The sequence below is a fragment of the Saccopteryx leptura genome, chromosome 8 (genome assembly GCF_036850995.1).
Source record: "Saccopteryx leptura isolate mSacLep1 chromosome 8, mSacLep1_pri_phased_curated, whole genome shotgun sequence".
Taxonomy (NCBI): Eukaryota; Metazoa; Chordata; class Mammalia; order Chiroptera; family Emballonuridae; genus Saccopteryx; species Saccopteryx leptura.
In genome coordinates, this window is record NC_089510.1 from 50,625,328 (window position 1) to 50,649,539 (window position 24,212).

Below are 24,212 nucleotides of genomic sequence, written 5' to 3' on the forward strand. Positions count from 1 at the left end.
TCTTTGAATTTGGTACAGGACATGCTGGGAGATTTGTTTACTCCCATAGAGACACCAGAAGCTCAAAACAGAGGTTTTCTAAAGGGACTGTTTGGTGGAAGTGGACAAACATTTGACAGAGAAGAGCTCTGTGAGTAAAGTCCTCATTATAAAACTGTATCACCAAGTACAAGACCTATGTGTGTGTGACTTTAATGTAATATGTGATTTCAAATTCTAGACTAAATTATTTTGCTTCTATATCATGAAAATTATTTATCAAACATGAAAATTATTTATCAAAAATAAAATTGATCACTTTATATTAGGAAGTAGTTTAACAAAAAAGTACATGAAATTCATACAAATAACCAATAAGTTAATACATGTGTCATTTGCAGGTAGATCATGCCTGCAAGGCAGGGTGAAGACATTCGGTATTACAGTCTGGGGAAAAAAACATTTTTGAATCTGCCTACCTCTTATCCACTGCTGGGAAATAGATTCTTTATTCAGAACACAAGGTTTATCAATGCTACAGAATAAATTACTTTTAATATGTACCACTAAGAACTCGAACAATAATCAAAAAGCAGTAGAAAGATACTAGGGAACATTTTTAGAAAGAATATATTTTCCTCATACACTGTTAGTGGGATTATAAATTTGTGCAGCCACTATGGAAAGCAATACAGATATTCCTTTTAAAAAAGTTAAAAATAGAGCTGCCATACAACCCAGCAATTCCACTTGTGGATATTTATTCAGAGAAAACAAAAACATTATTTTGAAAACATATGTGCACCCCTGTGCTCATTGCAGCATTATTTACAGTAACCAAGATATGGAAGCAGCCTAGGTTTCAACTGGCAGGTGAATGAAAAAGAAGATGTGGCACATGTACACAATGGAATATTACTCAGCTATAAAAAGAATGAACTCTTGCGGTTTGCGGCAATATGGACGGACCTAGAAGGTGTTATGCTAAGTGAAATAAGTCAGACAAAGATAAATACTATAATTGCACTGCCGCGTGTAATCTGAAAAACAAAACAAATGAGCAAAACAAAAACAGACCCATAGATACAGAAAATGTTTTCCAAAAGGGAGGGAGGTTAAAAAAAGTTTGAGTGAAGAATGTTTTCCAGAATATATCATCACCTTTGACCTTGCAGATCTCTTTTCTTTTAAACTTTGACCTATGCAAAAGATCTAGGTACTTCCACACAATGCAGTATTCTTCAGCCATTAGAATGCATGAAATTAGATGCGTTCTACGGCATGGGCAAACCTTGAAAACATCATGCTAAATTAAAGAAGGAAGACAAAAAGAGTCACACATTGTATGATTGATTCCATTTATAGAAAATGTCCAGAATGGGCAAATCCATAGAAACAGAAAGTGGATTCGTTGTTGCCAGGCACTGGGCAGGAAGGGATTGGGAGTGACTGCGGTGTGCAGTGGGCATGGAGTTTCTCTCGGGGGGATGGGAATGTTCTAAAATTAGATGGTGGTACTTGCCCAGCTCAGTAAACAGTCTACAAACCTCTGACTTGTACACTTTAAAGGATGATTTTTATGGTATGTGAATTATATCCCAATAAGGCTCTTTTTAAAAAAATAAATAAACCTAGATTCCATTCCTAATGTTACCTCTTTGGGAATGCTCACTAAATTTTTACCAACACTGCTGTTTTTCAAAAAAAAAAAATTAAATCAAATTAAAAGAAACAACTTTGTGACAGGTAAATTTTTAGTCTTTTATAAAGTAACCAAATTTCAACATATATATATTAGTGCCTGTAATGCGAATAGCTCATTGTTTGGAATTTTACACATCACACACACACACACACACACACACGCAGACACACACACTTATAAACAACTGACCCCTACAAAGGCTGACAGCAGAATAAACAGAGAACACTGGAATGAAGACATGGGCTGAAACTTAAACAAAAGAACAGACCTGAGATTGGAGCAGACACTACTGCGGGTTAAATATGAGTCCACACATGTTGGGAGCATCCCAGTGCAGCAACATCAAGGATGTGACTAGGTGGCTTCCTGTCAAGGTGGCAGAGCAGGTAAATTCGCTCACCTCCTCCCATGTACTGGACTTACTGCGGTGATCCCTCCGTGCGGTATATACATGTCTACTCACTGTGTGGTACTCCTAAAACTAATATTGTATGTCAGCTGTAAAACAAAACAAAATAAAATAACCAAAAACTGTAACGATGCCATAGTGAATGGAACACACACACACACACACACACACACACACGTACAAAGGGCATATGGCCACAGTTTCTCACAGTCTCTCAGCCACCTTTATTGGGTACATGTCTATGATAGGGTAAGAGAATTTAATGTAAGTCCTTGGTAAACTTGACAGTAACTATTTGAATTACTGACAAATGTTTTCAATTGCTATGGCTTGAATTCCCAGTTGGAGAAGCCACCGCGGGGAAAGCCTCCCGCAGCCTGGCGCAGCACATCCCGGGCCCCGGGAGCGTGGAAGGGGTGAAGGGCGCGGCCGGAGGGGTGATGGGGGAGCTGACCCGCGCGCGGCTCGCCCTGGACGAGAGAGGCCAGAGGCTCGGCGAGCTGGAAGAGAAGACCGCAGGCATGATGACCAGTGCAGAAGCGTTTTCCAAACATGCACACGAGGTAAACTGCCCAAGTAAATGTGGGCCTCTTCATACAGTAATAACTTTATTTTTCTCTTTTCCGAGTGAGAGGAGGGGAGATAGAGAGACAGACTCCCGCATGTTCCCCAACCAGGATCTACCCAGCAACCCCTGTCTGGAGCTGATGCTCTGCCCAGCTGGGGCCATGCTCACAACTGCACCATTTTTAGCACCTGAGGCAGAGGCTCCATAGAACCATCCTCAGCACCTGGGCGATGCGCTCAAGTCAGTGGAGCCATGGCTGCAGGAGGGGAAGAGAGAGAGTGAGAAAGGGGAGGGAGAGGAGTGGAGAAGCAGATGGGCGCCTCTCCTGTGTGCCCTAACTGGGAATTGAACCCAGGACATCTACACGCCAGGCTGATGCTCTACCACTGAGCCGACTGGCCAAGGCCTAAAGTAATAACTTTAAACATTTAGGTTCTGCACAAGAAAGCTTAAACAGAGATGCCATTGTAAGTCATCCTGTGGAGAGGCAAGGTGACCTGGATCTCACCACAGTATAAGTAGTATAACCCCACCAGTATTTGGAAGAAAAAACACTTTTTAAAAAATACTATAACACATTGATACTTCATTATCTTAGAGGATAAGATAAAAGAAAATCCCCCGTTCGTGCTGATCCATTTGGGAGCAGACCGTGCGTTGCCTGCTCCGCTGGTGCTCAGGTAGACTCCGGGCTCCCAGGAGTGCGGGCAGCGAGCCTGGGCGCCACACACTCCATGTTGTCTCAGTCATTTAAAACGGTGTCCTGTCAGCGGAGTCTTTACCGCTTGTTTTTCTAAATAAAAAAGTGTTTTTCATTATTTTACAAAATAAAGGAAGTTTTATAAGTTTTAAGATTTACTGAGACAGTCATGGTTAACTCATTATGAGTTTGCTGGATTAGCACTATTAAAAATTCTTTTTAACATCTCATAGTGACTATTTTTTCTTTGCAGTTAATGCTGAAATATAAGGATAAGAAATGGTACCAATTCTAAACTTCTAAAGAAGCTGTGACTGCTTAGAGAAGCCATTATTCAGGGAAACCAAATTTATTCCCAGCATCACTATTCAACTGCTAGAAGCCAGTTTCTTCTACAAAATATTCCATTACATCCATGTGACGTTATCATGAGAGAGACTTATCAGAGACGCCGCAGGACCGCAAGGCTGGACCCTGTTAGAGGCCAAGGTATGGCTGAGTCTGCCTCTGCCCCCGTGGATGGAGCCTCGTCTCGGCATGTCATTTGCTAAGGATTTACATGTAGGAACTATGGGGAGTCCTTCTGATTTGAAAAAATCCTGTACAAACAAAAGCATTAATGCACTTAATGAAAAAAAAAAATCTTTGCATGATAAATTAACATCTTAAGAGGACAAGAAAACAAAGCATGTTGTGACAGAAGAAAAAAGATTAATGGTAAACTATTTTTATAAATTGGGCCACACCTGACAATTTAAAAAATCTACATTAGAACTTACCAGTGCATTTCAAGTACATTTGCCATACCCAACCAAAAAGGAAAAGAAAACAGAACCAAAGTTTTCTTCTCATCTGTAACTTTCATTCTACTAAAATACCATTGAATTCTGATGGCAAGAGTCTAACATTCCTCTCGCTCCATAATGTCTTACTTCACTCACAGTTCTTGGTCATAACCAAGTATTGCCGGTTTAGTAAATCATTTCTAATGCAATTAATTCCATTTCTACCACTTGCAGAACAAGTTGCTGTTTTTAGTCATAAACCATGCAGGGTTGGGACACCTCAAAGCATTTTTTCAGCCTGGCTTTGCTCTCTGCAGGAGAGCTGACTGATAGGTTTGGGGAAACTAGACTATAGGAACAATGCAATTAGCTTTGATTTCACACACTCTGGTTTCAGTTTCTAATGCGATACATTTTTAATGTCCATTTGTATCCTTATCTGCCAGTTATGCAGTGTATTACTGTTCAAACCCAGTGGGGTCTTTAATTCAAAGGTGCTCTTGCAGCCTGACACTCACAGACCAAACTGGTCATTCTCTTTAGCATGATTCAGTAAAACCTCAGTTAATGTTCTGGGAAAGGGATTCTGATTTATTACATTTCTGATTAACAAGGGCTTTCATTAGAAAATAATTTTGGTTCAATACTTATTATTGAAAATCTTTATAAAATATAGTGGTTTTTGCTAACTTGGCCTCAGTAACCATGTGCAAAGAAATATACAGTTTAATGATACAAAATCAATAATTTTGTCATTCATTAGACTAAAAAATATAAACCAGAGGATTACGCCAATAGATACCAAATACCTGTTCCTTATTAATGTTTTCAAAGTGACATAAATATACTTAACATGGTAACAGGCATCTACCATAACTCAGCAGACAACTGGAGGCAAAGTAAACACACACACACACACCTGCTGGCACTAACGAGCATGAGTCTGAGTCAGAAGTCATAGAAATGAGGATGTGCAGATTCCAGGACCCATCCTGGAATATTTTTTAAAATGATGGCTTTAGCTTATTGAACTTTGATTAATCAAGGTCTTACTAGATACACATTTTATGTTTTAAGAATTCACCATTTCCCTGAAGTCCAGGTTATTTTAACAGCCAAAATAACCTGTTTTTTTTTAAGATTTTAAAAAAATTTAGTGAACTTCTTTGAAGTGGTACTTCCTTTAAATGTTCTTAGTAATTTTGAGAAGAGCAAAGGTGATTGAAAGGTCAGCAAACGTTCACCAGGGTAGCATTTCTCCTAGCCCTGCGATCCACCTGATCTCATAGACGCCTCTCCATGAGCCTCTTCAGACGCCTGGGAACAGCCTTAGGGAACAAGCCTGACGTGGAAATACAACACGCATGATACATAATGATGCATAACATTATATAGTAAAAGTATTAAAGAAATTTGAGACCAGGATTTGGGAAACATTGGTAGTCAAATTGCAGTGCACAATTGTACATTGGTTTCAAAGACCTAGTTTTTTGATTTTCTGAACAGATACCTTTATCATTTCTATATTTAAAAAAAAAAAAAACTTTAAAAATCTAAAATAGTTTTTAGGAACAATGAAATTCATTCCAAAGTGGCATTAAGTGCAGTGAATACCTCTGAAGGCCCAGTAAGTGTTGATTAACTTGTTCTTCATGAGGGTTTCTAAGCAGTGGCACTGCTGACTCATTCTTTGTCGTGGGACTGGTCTTTGCACCATAGGGTGTTCGGCAACATCCCTGGCCTCTGTCCACCAGATGCCAGTAGCAACCCCTGAGTAATGACAATCAAAAAATGTCTCCAGCCATCGCTCCCAATTGAGAGAGCCACTGTTCTACATCATTTAAAGACAGCTTAAGTGTGAATATATAATATATGTCTTGTATAAAAGTAGACATCATAAGTGCACAGTGTCTTAAAACGATAAATTATTTTACCCAAATTGACACGTTTCATACATAATAAAATACTATTTTGGAGAAAACTTACATGAATCAATAAAAAATAAGTTACAGAATATGTATTTTAAAGCATAGAAAAAATACCTAAAAGGACAATATAGCATTTTGCAATGGAAGTGCTTAAAACTCTGGCTTTATTGAACAGATCAAAAGTTTGTAATAATTAGCACAATTGAGAGTAAACAGGTGCTTCCAAAATGCTTGAAAAGAATAGGTTCTTTTGAAATGTGTCTTACAATCTTGTTTTTACAATCTCATTCGTAATGTAAGGGTGACTTTATTCCACAAACTCCTGATTAGTAGAATACAAATTAATGAGGTTTTACTGTATCAAAATTATTTTTATAATTCAAAGAGATAGCAATAACAAGAATCTAATGTGGACGTGATTTCTCTCTTTGGACATTTCTGTTCTGTTGCGCTCACCTTCGCACATGCACACACACACGCGCCATCAATATCACCGTTATTATCGTCACCTTTAGTAAGTGAGTACTATTGATCCATGTATTTCTTTACATCTTCTTATCTACTACTTAAATGTCTTGCCTCTATCTTAGAAGAAAAATACTCTTAATAATTTGGACAGTGATGGAGAAAATGACTCTGAGCCTTAGTTGTCATCAAAATTACATTCTGTTTGCTAAGGTGTCATCGGAAAATAAGGCTTGCAAACCAGTCTCTCAAGTTGACCTTATAGTCCTCTGACTTCCTCAAGAAAAGCCGTTCGAGGAGAAAGTGGGCCTCTGCATTCTGTTCACCAGAGGGAAGCTAGAAGCATTCGTTTTTCTGGTTCTAATAATAAGCAATAATTCCTATCATGAAATCATTCACTAACCCTGTCATCTGGAGGGATGGATGACTGATTATCTTTTATTTTAATCTCTTACAAAAGCAGTACTGCTGATTCTGCTTCCTACACTTCCCTGAGACCCAGATTCAGTGCCCTGGTCACCATCAGGGCCATTGTCTGACTGACTTTGGAAGGGCAGTGACAGAACTGAGATGTTTTCCAATGAATTAGTCATAAAGACATTTTTCAAATCTTTTCTACAGCCTTTGAATGATTCTCAAGCTAATAAATCAGAATCCAGGTTTCTATTCCTCAAAGATCTTAAGAGATTGGAAAGGAACAAGTTTCTGCCAGAGTCCTTTTATGTGACCCATGTGTCTAGTTTTAAAGGTACCAATTGTCCGTTGTCTGCATTCAGGGAGGACCACAGCTTTGAAAACCGAGGGGTGGGAGGCGGTATGCCCTAGGTTGATTGAGGGAAATTAAGATTAGTTCTTTTTAAGATACTTGGTTGTAAATGTTTGGCAGAGGGAAAAGGAAGAGGGTCTAGAAGACTAAAGCTCCCCTCCTGAGTTTAAGGACACTGGACAACCAGGAGTGCAGCTGTGTGATTACAGCCTGCCCCTTGGGGAGACACAATGCCAAACAGACGTTCCCGTCAGGCCTTGCCCTCTGCAACAGGAGAGAAACGCTTCTCCACCTGTCCTGTAGAGCCTCAGCTTCGTTTCTGACTCGGGACCACGTCACATACACACTGGCCCGAGCTGTGTATTTGGATACCACTATTCCAGGGAGCACAGTTGTCACGTAGCAGGTGTATCTGCAGACAACATAACCCTGAAAGGATGAAATACAGAATAGGTAAGGTCCTACCTGGGAAAGGAAGAAGAGGGTCAAGTTGAGGCAAGAGGGTTAGGGTGGGGAGGGGCCCGGAAGCCAGGGGGAAGTGGAAAAGGCTTTGATGAGGAACCAGAGGCACTGAAGCGTGCAGTTATTTATATATTTGTGTAGGGCAGTGACTCAACCTTGGCTGTACAGAAGAATCACCTAAGGAGCTTTTAAAATCCCCAATATATCAACATCTCTCAAAGTTCTGAGAACCAAACATAAGTAGTTTTAGAAGTCTCCAAGGTGGTTCCAATGTCCAGCCAAGGTTGATAACCACCACTTTATGGCCAACTTAAAAAACCCATTTTCCTACCATGCCTGGTGTCCAAGCACCACATCTGAGGGGTCAGGGGTGTAGGAGATACCGTGCTGGCTGGGTGGATGTTCATTTTTTATCACAACCCAAAACAAATGTTCTCTGCTAATTTCTGACCTGCCGGTACCCCATTAACTCTTAATAACTGGGATTTTTTTCCTGTGTGAGTTGGCCATTAATTATTCCAATTGAAACATCTAGGTTTTGATTATCTTACACATATGACATCACAAAACACCAGAAATATCATAAGAAATTCAATAGCATGTAAATCTAAGTGGAAAACCAATTTTCAATAGTTGTATAGTGGAAGTGCTCAAAACAATCATTTACTAAATCAGGTCCAAATTTATTATTCATTCTTTATTTGGAGGAGATATGGGTACTGAACTTGATCCTAGCAAGAAGGGAGAGCAGCTCTTCCTCTCTGGTGGTTGTCTTAGCTCCCAGGGTCTCTTGGATTCATTTTCTTAGTAACTGGACATGTGTTTAAAGGGAGAAGAATGCTTGTATCTCACTGTCTGGCCTCCAGTGTGTTGAAAGAGTGCTTTTGCCTTCAAAAAGGGAGAGTCCGCCTATCCAAGGCAATGCTACTCAGTGAGAAAACTCGAGAGAGTGCTCTCCTCTCAGACCACTCCCCTCCAGTATTGGCCCACCCTTCTCAACTGCAAAGCCAGAGAATAAACTAGATGGTGGTTATGGACAAGTGTACACAGGATCAAATCTCTAATAACCTATAATTTTTAGTACTTAATTATGTGATGTTTTATTCTAGGAAATAAGAAACAGATGATATCATTGATGTATCTTTCTTTCATCTTCAGAACTTTTGCATCTTTTCAGAAAATGACAGATTACTATTTTTCTGTTGCATTCAGCAATTGTGACTATACTAGAAATTCTTGTAGTCTGTAGAGATAACAATAAAATTGTTTATGTTTGTAAATAGATGCTCTCGAATGTTATAATATCATGAACTACTAATGATTTTTGCCAAGATTAAATATGGACAGAGGTAAGACCTTCATTTGCAGCACCATGAACCATGGTTTTACAAAGTATAATTGTTTTAAGAACGCAGGGAGGTGGGTGGGGAAGCAATGTACATCATATATATTTCAACTGAAAAAGGTAAAGTAATAAAACAAAACGCAAATTTCCTAAACTCCAAAAGGGTAGAAATAGCCATTCAAAATTTCCATCAAACAGGGGAGCTGTGGAACTCTTCCCTGTATTGGAAGACTTCGCAATTTTTGAGGCTCTTGATGGATTTTACCCTTGGCGAAGTACAAGATAAGACTTAGTTTGGTGAGAGTGCAGCATGAGGGACTGAGGCTGAATGAGCTGTGTGTATTGCATTCACATTGTACTTCCTCACTTCTTTTTTTTTTTAAACTCAGGCTTCAATCCCAGTAACAATAACATAAGCTATGATTATAATAAACATTCATCAACCCAATCAAATTAGCTGCAGATGTACCCCAGAGAGAGTGCGCTCTCTGGCTTCTCTGTTTCGCTCTGCAGGTAACTCTTCTTCAGGTACTTTCTTTACACTCCCCTACACCGTGGCCTCAGCCAACTCATCATAGTCTTCAAAATCTAAGTATTTCAGGAAAAATTTCCCATCACCACAATTTTCCTCCTAATTTTGATTCCATATAAAAATGAAAAAAAAAAACCAACTAACCCAAGCTAAAAAAAGAAAAAAGAAACCCTAAGCTAAAAAAAAATTATTTTTATTTTATTTTTTGAGAGAGAGAGAGGGACAGACAGACAGGAGGGGAGAAAAATGAGAAGCATCAACTCACAGTTGTGATATTCTTTGATTGCTTTCTCATATGTGCCTTGACCAGGGGGCTACAACTGAGCCAGCGACCCCTTGCTCAAGCTAGTGAAATTTGGACTCAAACCAGCAATGACAGGGTCATGTCTGTGATGCCACATTCAAGCTGGTGATGCTGTGCTCAGGCTGGTGAACCCATGCTCAAGCCAGTGACCTCGGAGTTTCTAACCTAGGTCCTCAAGTGTCCTGGGCCAATGCTCTATCCACTGTGCCACTGCCTGCTCAGGCTAAACATCGTTTTTTATTAAAAGTGCAAATACAAGCTCTTGACTGATAGGCTCTGAGCCTTGGCCAGTTGGCTCAGTGGTAGATCATCAGCCCAGTATGTGGATGTCCTAGATTTAATTCCTGGTCAGGACACACAGCAGAAGCAACCATCTGCTTCTCCACCCCTCCTTTCCCCCCATTTTTCACTCTTTCTCTCTCTTCCCCTCCCACAGCCATGGCTTGATTGTTTCAAGAGCATAATCCCAGGTGCTGAGGATGGCTCTATGGAGCCTCTGCCTCAGGCACTAAAAATAGCTCAGTTGCCAAGCAGTGGCCCTAAATGGGCAGAGCACTGGCCCAGACTGAGGTTGCCAGGTGGATCCCAGTCGGAGTGCATGTGGAAATCTGTCTGTCTCCCCTCCTCTCACTTGGAAAAGAAGGAAAAAAATGTACAAAGATAGCCTGACCTGTGGTGGTGCAGTGGATAGAGCCTCGACCTAGAACGCTGAGGTCACTGGTTCAAAATCCTGGGCTTTCCTGGTCAAGGCATGTATGACAAGCAAGCAATGAGCAACTAAAGTTAAGAAACAATGAGTTGATACTTCTCACTCCCTGCCTCCTCTCTCTGTAAAATTAGTAAATCAAATCTTTAAAAATAGATTTTTTTATAAAGTACAAATATAAAGACAGACAATAAAATCCATATACCCAGGTTTCCCTTCAAGAATTTTCTCAAAGGATCCATTTATCTTTTCACCTTCTTTGTATTACAATCACTTACTCTTCACATACCTGCATTCAATATTTAGGTCAGGGCCTTGTGGTCCTCACCTGCTTAATCAGCCTCATCTAGGTTATGGACACCTTTGGGGTTCTCTGTCTGCCCTGGCCAAATTAGACTGTTTAGTGTGTTTATGTCATCACGTTTTCATGAAATATTTATTTTTTCCATTTAATATAGTCACTTCTATAAATTCTTAACTTTGACTTTTGAACTTTGTTTTAAAGGCCTTTACATCTATAAAACAATAAAAATTCTCTTACATCTTCTTTACGTTCATAGTTTTATTTTTCATATGAGGCTTTTAGTCCATCAGGAGTTCTGGGATAGGGCTCTAATTTAATATTTCGACAAATGGATAATACTACAACTCTATTTTTGAACGACTCACATTTTCACCACTAATTTGAAATGACTTTTACATATAGACATATAAGTCTGCTTTCTAAATTCTCAAGTAATCTGTTTCTGTGTTCGTATCAAACTGTTAAAGTAAATATTTATAATATGTCCTAATATGTAATAGATACCTTTGATCTTTCTCAAGTTTTATAGGTATTGATATTTTTTTCTCTAGGTGAGTTTCAGGATATTAATGATCTTTTTTTTAAAATCCCTGTTGAGACTTTGATTATAATTATAGTAAATTTATAGGTTAATAAATAATGATGGTTTTTGCTGTCATCACTTCCTTTAGGACATTTGGTCTAAGACAGACCATAGGTTAGCCCACAAAACAATCCTTAAAAATTCAAGAAGATGCCTGACCTGTGGTGGCGCAGTGGATAAAAGTGTCGACCTGGAAATGCTGAGGTCGCCGGTTCAAAACCCTAGGCTTACCTGGTCAAGGCACATATGGGAGTTGATGCTTGCTGCTCCTCCCCCCTTCTCTCTCTGTCTCTCTCTCTTTCTCCTCTAAAATAAATAAATAAATAAAAATAATTCAAATAAATAAATGAATAAATAAAAGATGAGAAAAAAATTCAAGAAGATTGAAATCACACCAAGTATCATCTCTGACCACAGATCAGAAATCAATAACAGGAGAAAAACTGGGAAACTCACAAACACATGCAAATTAAACAATACTCTCCTAAACAACCAGTGTATCAAAAAAGAAATTAAAAGGGAAATAAAAGAGTATCCTGAGACAAAGGAAAATAAGAACACTACATATCAAAACTTATGAGATGCAGTGAAAGCAGTGCTAATAGGGAAATTCATAGCAATAAACACCAACACTAAGAAACAAGAAAAATCTGCCTGACTGATGGTGGCACAGTGGAGAGAGCATCAACCTGGGACACTGAGGTCCCAGATTCAAAACCCCAAAGTCACTGGCATGAGTACAAAGATCTCTGGCTTGAAGCCCAAGCTCACTGGCTTGAGCAAGGGGTCACTGGCTTGGCTGAAGTCCCCCGGTGAAGTCATGTATAAGAAGCAAACAATGAACAGCTAAAGTGCTCCTCAACTACGAGTTGATGCTTCTCATCTCTCTCTCTTTCTGTCTCTGTCTCTCTCTCTCTCTCTCTCTCGCAAAAAGAAAAAAAAAAGTACAAAAAAGATCTCAAATATCAACTTAACTCTATGGCTTAAGAAACTGGAAAAAGAATAACAAAGTAATCCAAAAGGCAGCATTAGAAAGAAAATAATAAAAATAAGTGAAACAGCCTGACCAGGCAGTGATGCAGCGGATAGAGCATTGGCCTGGGACGCTGAGGACCAAGGTTCAAAACCCCGAGGTTGCTGGCTTGAGCATGGGCTCATCCAGCTTGAGCGTAGGCCTCACCAGCTTGAGTATGGGATCACTGGCTTGAACACGGGATCATAGACGTGAACCCTTAATCGCTGACTTGAGCCCAAAGGTCACTGACTTGAAGCCCAAGGCCTCTGGCTTGAAAAAGAGGTCACTGGCTCAACTGGAGCCCTCTGATCAAGGCACATACGAGAAAGCAACGAATGACTAAAGTGCTGCAACTACAAGTTGATGCTTCTCATCGCTCTCCCTTTCTATCTGTCCATCCCTATCTGTCCCTCTTTCTCAAAAATAAATAAACAAATAAATGAAACAGAGAACAGGAAAACAATAGAAAAAATTAACAAAAGTAAGAATGGGTCTTGCCCTGGCTGGTTGCTCAGTTGGTTAGAACATTGTCCCAGTACACCAAGGTTGCGGATTCGATCCCTCGTCAGGGCACTTAGAAGAAACCACCAATGAATACATAACTAAGTGGAACAATAAAGTGATGTTTCTGTTTCTCTCTCTGTCCCTTTCTCTCTCCCTCTAAAAATTAATAAATAAATTTTTAAAAAACTAAGAATGGTTCTTTTAAAAGATAAAGAAAATTGACAAATCTTTAATTAAACCAGAGATTTGTAAGCTTTTTCACCTAACGGCACACGTAGACTAATTACTGAAATTCTGTGACACTCCAAAATGTAAGTTTTTTGCTGATCTGACAAAATATAGGTATAAGTTTTATTCAGTCATACCAAACAGCTATTATTGTATTGGCTGTTGTCATTTTTTTATTTGACAATCTAAAGGAAAATAGGTCAGTGCCTCTAAGTAGTCAAGTATTGCATGTTTTAAAACTCTATAGCAGTGGTCCCCAACCCCCGGGCTGCGGACCAGTACTGGTCTGTGGGTCATTTGATACCAGTCCACAGAGAAAGAATAAATAACTTACATTATTTCCGTTTTATTTATATTTAAGTCTGAACGATGTTTTATTTTTTAAAAATGACCAGATTCCCTCTGTTACATCCGTCTAAGACTCACTCTTGACGCTTGTCTCGGTTACGTGATACATTTATCCATCCCACCCTAAAGGCCGGCCCGTGAAAATATTTTCTGACATTAAACCGGTCTGTGGCCCAAAAATGTTTGGGGACCACTGCTCTATAGCACACCAGTGTGCCATGGCACACCAATTGAAATTGCTGAGCTAGACTAACCAATGAAAAAAAGAGTACTCAAATCAACAAAACTGTGGATGAAAGAGGAAATATTACAACTAATACCGCAGAAATACAAAAGATCATAAGAGGCTACAATGTACCATCAAAGGAACAACTAACTATACTCCAACAAATTGGACAACCTAGTAGAAATGGAAAAATTGTTAGAAATATACAAGTTACAAAGATTGAGTCAAGAAGAAATCAAAAATTTGAGCAGAGCAGTAACTAGTAAGAAGATTAAATTGGTAATCAAAAACCTCTTAGTGGCCCTGGCCAGTTTGCTCAGTGGTAGAGTATCGGCCTGGCATGTGGACGTCCTGGGTTTGATTCCCAGTCAGGGCACACAGAAGTGCCCATCTGCTACTCCATACCTCCCCTTCATAATTCATTCTCTCTCTCTCTCTCTCTCTCTCTCTCCCTACACTCCTGTAGCCATTGCTCATTTGGAGCGAGTTGGCCCCTGGCACTGAGGATGGCTCCATGGCCTTCGCCTCAGGTGCTAAGAAGAGCTCGGCTGCTGAGCAAAAGAGTCATGCCCCAGATGGGCAGAGCATCACCCCCTAGTGGGCTTGCTGGGTGGATCTGGTCGGGGCACATGCAGGATTCTATCTCTGCCTCCCCTCCTCTCACTGAGTAAAAAACAAAAACAAAAAATACTTCTCTGGAAACAAAAGGCCAAGATCAGATGGCTTCACTGGTGAATTTTACCAAACATTTAAAGAATTAACACCAATCCTCAAATTCTTCCAAAAAAATTGAATAGGAGGAGAGAACACTCTAAAACTCATGTTTTGAGGCCAGCATTACCCTGATACCAAAGCCAGAAAAGGACACTACAAGAGAGCGGGGGAGGGGGGAGGGGGGGCCGGGAGGCGGGGAGGGGAGCTACAGACCAAATGTTTATATGCCTCTCTAATGAATATGATACAAAAATTCTCAATACAATACAAGCAAACTGAATTGAGCAGCACATTAAAAGGATCTTTTACCATGATCAAGTGAGATTTATCCCTGGGATGCAAGAGTGATTCAACATATGTATATCAATAAATATGAAACATCACATTAATAGAATGAAAGATAAAAAATACATATCTCAATAGATACAGAAAAAGTATTTGACAAAATTCAACACTTGTTCATGATAAAAAACTCTTAACAACTAGGCATAGAAAGAACATACCTCAACATAATGCATGCCCTATATTATATATATTCACAGCTTATCATCCCACTCAATGGTGAAAGGTTGAAAGATTTCCCTCTAAGATCAGGAATTTAAGAAGGGTGCTTACTCTAACCTTTCCTATTCAGCGTAGTACTAGGAGTCCTAGCCAAAGCAATCAGGCACAAAAAAGAAATAAAAGGCATCCAAATTGGAAAGGATGAAGTAAAATGGTCTCTATTAGCAGATGACATAATTTTATGTATAGAAAGTCCTAGAATTCACCAAAAAACTGTTAGAAATAATCCATAGATTCAGTGAAGTTGCAGGCTACAAAATTAACATACAACAATCGATAGCATTTCTATACATTAAAAATGAGTTATCTGGAAAAAAAAAAAAGAAAATGATCCCACATATAATAGCGTCAAAACCAAAGACATACTTAGGAATAAATTTAAGCAAGGAGGGAAAAGATCTCTACACTAAAAACTACATAACACTAATGAAAGAAATAAAACACACCAAAAATTGGAAAGGCATCTTGTGTTCATGGATTGGAAAGATTAATACTGTTAAAATATCAATACTACCGGGAGCCATCTATAGATTCAATGCAATCCTTATCAAGAATACAATGACATTTTTTCAGAAGTAGGAAAAACAATCTTATAATTTGTTTGGAACCACAAAAGACCCCAAATAGCCAAAGCAATACTGAGAAAGAGGAACAAAGCAGTGGGCATTACACTTTCTGATTCCAAGCTATATCACAGAGCTATAGTAGTCAAAACAGCATGATACTAGCATAAAAACAGACACATATACCAATGGAATAGAATTGAGAGCCTAGAAATAAATCCATGCATATATAGTCAACTAGCATTTGACAAGGGAGCCAAGAATACTCAATGGAGGAAAGACAGTCTCTTCAATAAATAGTGCTGGGAAAATTGGGTATTCACATGAAACTAGACCCTTATCTCACACCAGTCACAAAAATGAATCCAAAATGGATTAAACTTAAATGGAAGACCTAAATGTATAACACTCTTAGAAAAAACATGGGAAAAGTTCTTGGACATTGGTCTTTGCAATATTTTGGATATGACAACAAAAGCACAAGCAACCAAATTAAACAAGTGGACTACATAAAGCTAAAAAGCTTCAGCACAGCAAAATAAACAATCAACAAAATGAAAAGACAACCTATGAAATGGGGAAAAAATGTTTGCAAATCTTAAATCTCATAAGAGGTTAATATCTAAAATGTATACTTATACAACTCAATAGTAAAATAATCTCCCCCAAAACAATCAAACTATAAAAATTGGCATAGGAGCTGAGTAGACATTTTTCCAAAGAAGATATACAACTGGCCAAGAGGTACATGAATAGGTGTTCAAAATGCCTAATCATTAAGAAAATGCAAATCAAAACTACAATGAAGTATCACCTCACACCTGTCAGAATGGTTGTTATCAAAAAGATAAAAAATACAAGTGCTGGTGAGGATGTGGAGAAAAGTAAACAGTTGTGCTCTGTTGGTAGAGTTGTACATTGGTGCAGCCACTATAGAAAACAGTATGAAGAGTCCTTAAAAAATTAAAAATAGAACTGCTGTGTGTTCCAGCATTTCTACTTCTGGGTAAATATCTGAAGAAAAGGAAAACACTTAAAGATATCTGTATCCTACATGTTCACAGAAGTATTATTTACAATAGCCAAGAAATATACACACATACAGGAATATTATACAGCCATAAAAACAGAGGGGAATCCTGCCATTTGCTACAACATGGATGGACCATTAGGGCATTATACTAAGCGAAATAAGTCAGAGAAAGACAAATACTGTATGGTCTCACTTAAATGTGGAATTAAAAAAAAAAAAACTCATAGAAAAATAGATCAGATTTGTGGTTACCAGAGGTAGGGGACGGGGAGTAGAGGATGAGGAAATTCAATGAAGGTAGTCAAAAGGTACAAACTTCCTGTTAGAAGATAAGTACTAGACATGCAATGTACAGCATGATGACACAACAAACAGGCTAGATTATGTATGGGCAAGTTCCTAAGATAGTAAATTATAAAATTTCTCATCACAGGGAAAAAACACTTTTTTTTCTTTTTTTTTATATCTACATGAGATGATGAATGTTAACTGAATTTATTGTGGTCATCGTTCCACAGTATACGTAAGTCAAGTCATTATGCCGCACACCTTAAACTTACCCAGCGTCGTATGTCAATTATATCTCAATAAAACTTAAAAATAAACAATGCATATTATCTCACCGTTATGGAGGTCAGAAGTCCAATATGGTCTTATTGGGCTGAACTCAAGCCTTCTGGAGGCTTTGGAGGAGAACCCATTGCCATTCTACTGCCTTTTCCCGCTTCCAGAGGCTGTCTGCATTCCCTCGCTCATGCTCCTTCCATCTTCAGATCTCAGTCTGTTTCCGTAGTCTCATCTCCACCTCTGACTGGCCACCTACTTTCCTCTTATAAGGACCCTTGTGTTTATATTGGAACTACCCAGAGAACCTCCCCATCTCCAGATCTCTAACTAAATCACATCAGCAATGTCATTTTGCTATATAACGTTCACCAGTTTGAGGAATTAGAATGTGGACATTCGGTGGAGGAGGGAGAGCATTATTCTGCCTACCACCATGCACACATAATTTATACAGTGATTTGTGCCCCAAATTGCTACCAATGAAGCTTGAAATTTATGCAATTACTTAGGTACTATACTTGGTAACTGAAATTTGGACTGTGTTGTAGGGACACTAGTGTTACTTAAGTAAACCATGATAACTGGAATTTATGTATAACTGAATCATGCAAAGCAAGGGCTGCCTGTTTGAGGCCTAGCCGATAGGTCAGAAAGGGTGAGGAAATGCATGCCGTACACATGCAGGGCCATGGCTGCAGAGGATGAGCTGGCGGTGACCGATTTGTCTGCACCCGCATTCGGAGAACGCTCACAAGAAAGCTGACCGAGCTTTCTCTTCGCCACCAGAACACTGACAGCACTGCAGCTTTTCTCTCTGACAAACATGGTGCGGGTGAATATGGAGAAGCCTTGAGAAACGATGATGGGACTTCCTCTCACCTCTGCCATCTTCTTCCCACTACACGTCTGAGTATCTCGTGCACTAATATCCAATTACTGACAGTGTGTCACACTTTGTTAATACAGCAACTGTCCTTTTAAACAACTCTGAATAATAAAAATAAAAGAGCTCTTTTGATAACTGGTTAAGGATATAGTAAACATTTCCTATGTGCGCACATTGGGCAAACCACAGAATAAGTAAATATGGGACACAGGTTTCTGATACTCTCAGACCAAACACTTTTTAAAACAACTGCTAATCAAAAGTTTCTCATAAATACATTTTATTTTAATAGATAAAAAAAATAGTTATACACCTCTGACTGGAATTGTTATTAAAATACAATCTTGTCAGGGTGGCTTTCCTCACAATGACTCGAACATCGGGGCACTGGGGGACTGTGAGAGGGTGTCTGTCCCTGGCAGTACTGTACTGCACTGCAGTGTACACATGTGGTCCTGCAGACAGGGCACCTCTTCAAGAGGGGGCCTATTCTATATTATTCTCTATTACCTAATATTGCAAGTGCATTCATTCCATGAACTGGGGAGGGGAAAGGAAGACGCAGCAGCATTTCCTAAAAGTCCATTCTTTGACTACATCCATATCAAGGCTTACTTCTTTACAGAATTCGTAATTTATCAGCTAAAGCTATTTGAAAATACTACTTCACAGTCTGAAATGGATATTGGAGAAAAATCGCACACGAGGCCTGATCCTTGTGGTGCATATGAACTCAAAGCCTTGTCTGCCTGTGGCTCCTGCTCGGGTCTGTATCACAAGTGTCCGCGTCCTGTACAGGCTGACGACCCTCGGGGCAGCACCACGCTTCCTCATGCTCAGGTCAGACAGGTGGGGACCTAGCGTGCTAAGTGCGTATTTCAGGCATGTGTGCCGAACCTGTTTAGAGCCAGTGAACTCCAAAGGCAATTTCATACATACTCTTTGAGAGTGAATATAACTATTAAATCTCGTATTTTGCCTAAAAAAAGACTTTTTACGCTACAGAGAATAAACTCATACATTTTGGAACCCCCACTATAAAATCACTATCCTAAGTCCTTGGAGACGAGGGTTTCCGTTCTCAGGAAGCAGGTGAAGGCAGGCTCTGCTCTTCCCGGGAGGGCTCCGGCTGCGTTTACCCGGCCAGGTCCAGGTCCAGGTCCGCCAGCTCGCCCCAGCTGGCGCCCACTTTCACCTTCACTTTCAGTTTCACAGAAAGTTTTATTGCATTTTCCATTTCATTCTTCACAATCTGAGCAACCTAACAAAACAAAACAAAAAACAGGTTAACAAACATCAAAGAATGTTTCCTCCTCACACACTGAAGTGATGAGCCGGCCCGGCGCCTCCTCTGGTGCTGGAACCGGAACCGGAACCGGAACCGTGAGGGAGCAGCGCCCGCGTCCCAGCTGCCACACAGCGAGCAGCTCCGCCAGCTTCAGCTGGAACAGGACTTCACGGCTTTGGAAGCCACAGGACAGGACTCCACATTCTCACCTAACTTCTCCCAGACAGACATCCCTGCACCAGGAATTGCTTTAGGCACAGGTGACACCGAGCACTCTTAGTGTCATCTGTGCCCTGAGGACTCACACCTTCTGCAGCCATCCTCGGGCGGGAAGTTTCAGAAACCTCACCATCTTAGCCTGACCTCCAGTGTGCTAAACACCCACAGGAGGAAAAATGGAAAATGCTGTGAAAATACCTGAACAACATCCTCTTCTGCCACTTCATATAAAAGTTCATCATGGAGTTGAAGGACGAAGAAGGCTCCTCTCGCTGGGCAGAACATTCCTTGCCGTTTTCTCCTCGGTAACAACCCTATCCCATGACAAAGCAGCAAACTGATAAGCATGTTACTCGGCCATAGGAGAGTTTTTTAAAGAGATTTTTAAAACAGGTTTTATTTATTGGTTTTACAGAAAGGAGAGAGGGGGTGGATTAAGCAAAAAGTATCAACTCATTGCTTCACTTTAGCTGTTCATTGATTGCTTGTCATATGGGCCTTGACCGGGCAAGCCCAGGGTTTTGAACTAGCGACCTTGGCATTCCAGGTTGATCCTTTATCCACCGCGCCACCACAGACCAGGCTTTTTAAGAGATCTTGAAAAACTCTCGGAAATTTTAATTAAGAGATTAAAACACATAAGATTTAGAACTTTAGGAAAATAACTTCTTGCTGGCTACCTAGCCCACCTATCAGGTAAACTTAAACTTCATCAACTTCCTACCAGAAAGGAGGAGCCTAACAAGCCAGCAAATGAAGTTTGATGAAATCTGCTCCAAACTCCAGTCTAATTCATTTTTTATAAACAATCAGCAGCTTTTCTTTCCATGGAGTCCCCACTACCAACTCCTCTGAGTAAAAGCACCATACAGTGTGGAGCCCGAGTCCAGCTCCAGAAGGGTGAACTGTACTGTCCATTAGGCAGCGTTGTATAAAGCAGTGGTTCTCAACCTTTCTAATGCCGTGACCCCGCAATACAGTTCCTCATGTTGCGGTGACCCCAAACCAAAAAATAATTTTGGTGGCTACTTCATAACTGTAATTTTGCTACAGTTATGATTCGGAATGTAAATACCTGATATGCATTATGTATTTTCCGATGGCTTTAGGCGACCCCGCCGGGGTCACGACCCACAGGTTGAGAACTGCTGGTCTAGAGGGACACTTCCTGATGTCTTTTTATGGCCAGAAGTGTCATTTTGGTAGAACTGGTGCTTCCCCAATTGGACCACATACTCTAGACTTAATTCTAAACCTCGGGTCCAATGTGGACTTCAGAGTGTGAATCCCTTGGTGTTATATGTGAGAGTCTACGTCTGTACATTTTTCTGTGGAGATGATCTATACCTTTCATTAGATTCTCAGAAAACCCATGCCTCCAACAATGGTTATAAATCACTATGCCAGCCATTCCTGTTTCCTCACTAGCTGAGCCTGGAGCTACAGAGTGAGCCTGCTGATCACTAAACAAGGTTCGCCATGAACACCTTCAGAGTAACTGCCTTACTCGTGTGCTCATATCTCACAGCAGTTCTTCCTTTCTGCCTACTTATCCCTCAGGACAGCACAAACACCAGCCTCTCTTCCTCAATAGCTGCCGCTTCCCTCCGAGTTCTTTAGTTCTCGCTATCTACAGCCCAAGTTTTCTCAGAGGGGGTTTCACAGGGAGCGGACAGATGCTGATGAGGCCACGGCAAGCTGCTTCCATCCAGGGCTGCAAGCTGTGCATCTGTCTGCCAGTGCAGCTGGCATCTGATACGCCCGCTGGGCCCACTTATCTCACAACATTCGCAGTCCAGATGCTCTAGCTTTTCTGCATTCTGACCACGGAACCTTTGTCCTCTTCCCGTCCCTTAGGTACTTGGCCTCTTTCTGGTGCAGAGTGCCATGATCCACCTGTTCCCAGTGTGCTCTGCTTCCTCGGCTCAGCTCCCTTTGATCCCACTGACCTGCGGCCTTTAACCCAGCAGGGCACCATAAAGTCATCCTCAGAGACATATCTACATTGCCTTCCACTCATTCTAAAGGTTGTTACTGTCTACATCCTCATTTTAACACTGCGTCATTCTGCTGTGAAGAATTATGCAAATATTTCAGTCAGGTATCATATCTTCCCTTCCTTTCCTAAGCAGCTTTTAAATTTAAACATAGGTTGATAAATTTTACTTCTGAACCCTTCAAAGCACATTGTTATTCCCCAAATAAGCTTGATCATATATTTATTCTCTCTATACGTGTGTGTGTGAGTGTGTGTGTGAGTGTGTCTGTGCACATATCCTCTCTCACACAAAATGTTGACTGATCAGCCTTAGATATTTTGGGGGACCCTGAAGACAATAAAACTGAGGACATCAGTCCTCATTTGATGTTAAACAGGTTTTTATATCTATGAATTTTTATATATAAGTGGACATCTTTTTATGTAACTAACTGGCTGTATTATTTTCTTTATTTGTATATCTCTTCTAGAAATAGCAAACTCCACCCTCAACAGCTGCTCCATACCTTTTCTGCCCTATCTCAAGCAGTTTATTCTTCCCCTTTATGCCCAAAACCTTAACTTCTTCCCAGGAAAATTTAAAACATGGCTGCAGTCATGTGTGACAATCTCAATTTCCATGAAATGGTATTTAAAACCGAAGTATGGACATGGGACAGAGAAGGGGAAGTTCTACGTACATACTTGTTAAAAAAATAATAATCTATTTAAGCAATAAGGAGAGAACTTAAAGAAAATATTTTGAGAACAAGAACAAGAAAAGGTAACAGTATTGGCAAAGAAATATATGTGATAAGGAGGTCAACTTAGTGTATAATTCCAGACTTCAGAGAACAAGTAAGGCAGGAACACCAGGTAAAATCAGCAAGTTAAGTTGTGCTCTGAGGACCACAGCGGGTCCTTGAGACCCTTTCAAAGCATGTGCAAAGTCAAATTATTTTTTAACAACATGCAGAGTTTATTTTCCTTTTTTAGTCTCACTTGTCAGTAAGTGTACAGCAAAGTGACCAAATATCCTGGTTTTAGCAGTTAGAGTATCACATGCAGAGAAATCCAACAGTTTTTCACAACTGGGACATTTACCACTCTTGACTGTATGTTTACAGTTTTCCAGATGTTACAGGGTAGATAATATAGCAACAAACTGAATGCAGAAATAGGAAAGAGGCCCTGGCCGGTTGGTTCAGTGGTAGAGTGTCGGCCTGGCGTATGGAAGTCCCAGGTTCGATTCTTGGTCAGGGCACACAGGAAAAGCATCCATCTGCTTCTCCACCCTTCCCCCCTCTCCTTTCTCTTTATCGTTCTCTTCCTCTCCCGCAGCCAAGGCTCCATTGGAGCAAAGTTGGCCCGGGCGCTGAGGACAGCTCTATGGCCTCTGCCTCAGGCGCTAGAATGGCTCAGGCCGCAACAAAGCAACACCCCAGATGGGCAGAGCATTGCCCCCTGGTGGGCATGTAAGATGGATCCCTGTCTGGCGCATGTAGGAGTCTGTCTGACTGCCTCCCTGCTTCTAACTTTGGAAAAATACAAAAAATAAAATAAAAAAGAAATAGGTAAGAGAATCCAACTGTCTTCTCATAAGCTAGAATTAAAGAGAAAGGTAAAATAAAGCCACTCATCACAAAATTTCCTTCCTTCCTTCCTTCCTTCCTCCCTCCCTCCCTCCCTTCTTTCCTTCTTTAAGTGAGAGGAGGAGAGATAGGGACACAGACTCCTACATCTGCCCTGACCAGGATCCACCCAGCAACCCCCATCTGAGGTCGATTCTAAAATCAACCAAGCTATCCTCAGCACCTGGGCCAACACTCAGTCTAATCGAGCCACTGGATGTGAGAGGGGAGAGAGAAAGAAGGGAAGAGAAGCAGAAGATTGCTTCTCCTGTGTGCCCTAAGGATCCAACCTGGGACTTCCGCACACTGGGCTGACTCTCTATCCACTGAGCCAACTGAACAGAGCCACCAAATTTCTTTTGTTCTTAAAAAATGTAGTTATTTTAATAAAAATATGTTACTAATGTTAACATACATTGAGTTTTTTTTAAATGTTAAATTCTTTTAAATTCCCTGGGTTTTTTTTTTAATTTCTAAATAGTAAATATTAGTAGATATAACCTATATAAACAAAAGTTCTTTGGAATCTTAATAATTCTAGGAATGTAAAGACAAATTGAGACCAAAATGTTGGAGAACTGCTAAGAAAAAAATGTGTCAAATACTTCACCTCTTTATTCCTATGCAATTGGTCTCACCACGCTGTAGCAGAAATCTCACTTATGGACTCACCTGTTCTGGCACCTTGGAGCATACACTCCCGATGACCATGGGATCTGAAGATCGAGTGGAAGGTCTCTAATCGCTTCTGAATGTTAACAGTGGCTACTTTGACAATATCAGCCGCCGAACCTTGGACTGTTGTGTTGATAGCTTGACGCTCAGCCTATGGAAAACAGTAACAATAACAAGTGCTCCATCAGATACCCAACATGGTGTCATACCTGCTGAAGCATCCACACAGATC

General features: G+C 40.3%; 2 protein-coding genes across 6 annotated transcripts in view; one reads left to right on the forward strand and one right to left on the reverse strand.

Annotated features, from left to right (window-relative positions):
• Window positions 1-8,648, forward strand: part of STXBP5L (syntaxin binding protein 5L) — a 351,861-nt gene extending 343,213 nt beyond the window's left edge. For all 4 annotated transcript variants that reach the window (XM_066347937.1, XM_066347939.1, XM_066347938.1 and 1 more), the window contains 3 exons: window positions 19-130; window positions 2,436-2,656; window positions 3,615-8,648. In XM_066347937.1, coding sequence (XP_066204034.1) covers window positions 19-130; window positions 2,436-2,656; window positions 3,615-3,656 — 375 coding nt within the window. In that variant the 3' untranslated portion in view covers window positions 3,657-8,648. The remainder of the gene's footprint in view (window positions 1-18; window positions 131-2,435; window positions 2,657-3,614) is intronic.
• Window positions 8,649-19,137: 10,489 nt separating this feature from the next.
• POLQ (DNA polymerase theta) overlaps window positions 19,138-24,212 on the reverse strand; it is a 134,040-nt gene continuing 128,965 nt past the window's right edge. For both annotated transcript variants that reach the window (XM_066347918.1, XM_066347919.1), the window contains 3 exons: window positions 23,978-24,131; window positions 19,895-20,010; window positions 19,138-19,450 (listed from right to left, as the gene is read on the reverse strand). In XM_066347918.1, coding sequence (XP_066204015.1) covers window positions 19,325-19,450; window positions 19,895-20,010; window positions 23,978-24,131 — 396 coding nt within the window. In that variant the 3' untranslated portion in view covers window positions 19,138-19,324. The remainder of the gene's footprint in view (window positions 19,451-19,894; window positions 20,011-23,977; window positions 24,132-24,212) is intronic.